The sequence below is a fragment of the Palaemon carinicauda genome, chromosome 41 (assembly GCF_036898095.1).
Source record: "Palaemon carinicauda isolate YSFRI2023 chromosome 41, ASM3689809v2, whole genome shotgun sequence".
Taxonomy (NCBI): Eukaryota; Metazoa; Arthropoda; class Malacostraca; order Decapoda; family Palaemonidae; genus Palaemon; species Palaemon carinicauda.
This window is the reverse complement of record NC_090765.1, coordinates 44,088,623-44,091,141: the sequence shown is the minus strand read 5'-3', so window position 1 is coordinate 44,091,141 and position 2,519 is coordinate 44,088,623. Positions and strand designations below refer to the sequence as shown.

Below are 2,519 nucleotides of genomic sequence, written 5' to 3'. Positions count from 1 at the left end.
GTGAGATATTTCACCGGTGTGTGAGGGAGGGGTAGTAAGCTACCCCTCCCCTACCCCCGCTAACTAGCACAAGGGTAGTAAACCCTCATTAAAATATAATAGCTCGTCAATTTCAGCTACGCCGAAAGTAAACCCTATGTAAATAGCGTGGTTTGTATTTCGGTTACGGAACAAACAAGAATTACACAACAGGCACGTGCCCTCAACTCCACTTACACTCACGGAAGGAGAGCTGTAACAAACACAGAATTATAACAATTATAATTATGTAATTAAAAAATGAATGTTCACTAAAGAAAGAACGAAAACCCCGAAAGGAAGCGTTCTACAAAAAGCTGAAAACTTAACAAATACAATTAGATACATAAACTAATTGAGATAAATGTACAGAGTAACAATCACAGCCGACACGGGAAAGAAGCTACCTAGGACGTAGTACAGTAAAGGAAAAACGTAGTAAAGGGTGAACGACCTCAAAAGAGAGAGAGAGAGAGAGAGAGAGAGAGAGAGAGAGAGAGGAGAGAGAGAGAGAGAGAGAGAGAGAGAAACAGAAAGAGACACACCGTAGTCAAACTCGATCGCGACCCATGAAAATACACCGTGGTGGCCTAACTGTCGCGGGCTCCACGGAGATATCGTACACTACACACACAAGCACGAACTCTGAAAAGGAAACTTACTGATTTCTATACTCAAATATATACATAAACATAAAAATATGTTTACATATATATACAGTATAAGAAAAGTAAGTGATTAAGTTAAGATAAAACATATAATGGCTGCCAAGCGAGGACGAAGACAGGCACGTCTGTACATCGTCCGAGCCAAAAGTGAAGTGAAGTGAGATATTTCACTGGTGTGTGAGGGGGGAGGCAAGCTACCCCTCCCCTACCATTGCTAACTAGCACGGGGGTAGTAAACCCTCGTTAAAATCTAATGGGCTCCTCAATTTCAGCTACGCCGAAAGTAAACCCTATGTAAATAGCGTGGTTTGTATTTCGGTTACGGAACAAACAAGAATTACACAACAGGCACATGCCCTCAACTCCACTTACACTCACGGAAGGAGAGCTGTAACAAACACAGAATTATAACAATCATAATTATGTAATTCAAAAATGAATGTTCACTAAAGAAAGAACGAAAACCCCGAAAGGAAGCGTTCTACAAAAAGCTGAAAAGTTAACAAATACAATTAGATACATAAACTAATTGAGATAAATGTACGGAGTAGCAACCCCACCCGACACGGGAATGAAGCTACCCAGGACGTAGTAAAGGTAAAACGTAGTAAAGGGTGAACGACCTCAATAGAGAGAGAAAGAGAGAGACACCGTAGTCAAACTCGATCGCGACCCATGAAAATACACCGTGGTGGCATAACTGCCCCGGGCTCCACGGAGATATCGTACACTACACACACAAGCACGAACTCTGAAAAGGAAACTTACTGATTTCTATACTCAAATATTTATATAAACAAAAATATGTTAACATATATATATAGAGTATAAGAAAAGTAAGTGATTAAGTAAAGATGAAACATATAATGGCTGCCAAGCGAGGACGAAGACAGACACGTCTGTACATTGTCCGAGCCAAAAGTGAAGTGAAGTGAGACATTTCACCGGTGTGAGGGGGGAGGGGTAGCAAGCTACCCCTCCCCTACCCCTGCTAACTAGCACGGGGGTAGTAAACCCTCGTTAAAATCTAATGGCTCGTCAATTTCAGCTACGCCGAAAGTAAACCCTATGTAAATAGCGTGATTTGTATTCGGTTACCGAACAAACGAGAATTACACAACAGGCACGTGCCCTCAACTCCACTTGCACTCACGGAAGGAGAGCTGTAACAAACACAGAATTATAACAATTATAATTATGTAATTCAAAAATTAATGTTCACTAAAGAAAGAACGAAAACCCTGAAAGGAAGCGTTCTACAAAAAGCTGAAAAGTTAACAAATACAATTAGATACATAAACTAATTGAGATAAATGTACGGAGTAGCAACCCCACCCGACACAGGAAGAAAGCTACCCAGGACGTAGTAAAGGTAAAACGTAGTAAAAGGTGAACGACCTCAAGAGAGAGAGAGAGAGAGAGGAGAGAGAGAGAGAGAGAGAGAGAGAGAGAGAGAGAGAGAGAGAGAGAGAGAGAGAGAGAGAGAGAGAGAGAGAGAGAGGGACCATAGTCAAACTCGATCGCGACCCATGAAAATACACTGTAATGGCCTAACTGCCCCGGGCTCCACGGAGATATCGTACACTACACACACAAGCACGACTCTGAAAAGGAAACTTACTAATTTCTATACTCAAATATATACATAAACATAAAAATATGTTTACATATATATAGAGTATAAGAAAAGTAAGTGATTAAGTTAAGATAAAACATATAATGGCTGCCAAGCGAGGACGAAGACAGGCACGTCTGTACATCGTCCGAGCCAAAAGTGAAGTGAGACATTTCACTGGTGTGTGAGGGGCGAGGGGTAGCTTCCCCTACCACTGC

General features: G+C 41.4%; 1 protein-coding gene across 1 annotated transcript in view; it reads left to right on the top strand.

Moving 5' to 3' along the window:
• Positions 1-778: 778 nt before the first annotated feature.
• Positions 779-2,519, top strand: part of LOC137632411 (uncharacterized) — a 56,696-nt gene continuing 54,955 nt past the window's right edge. The window contains exon 1 of the mRNA XM_068364344.1: positions 779-843. Coding sequence (XP_068220445.1) covers positions 779-843 — 65 coding nt within the window. The remainder of the gene's footprint in view (positions 844-2,519) is intronic.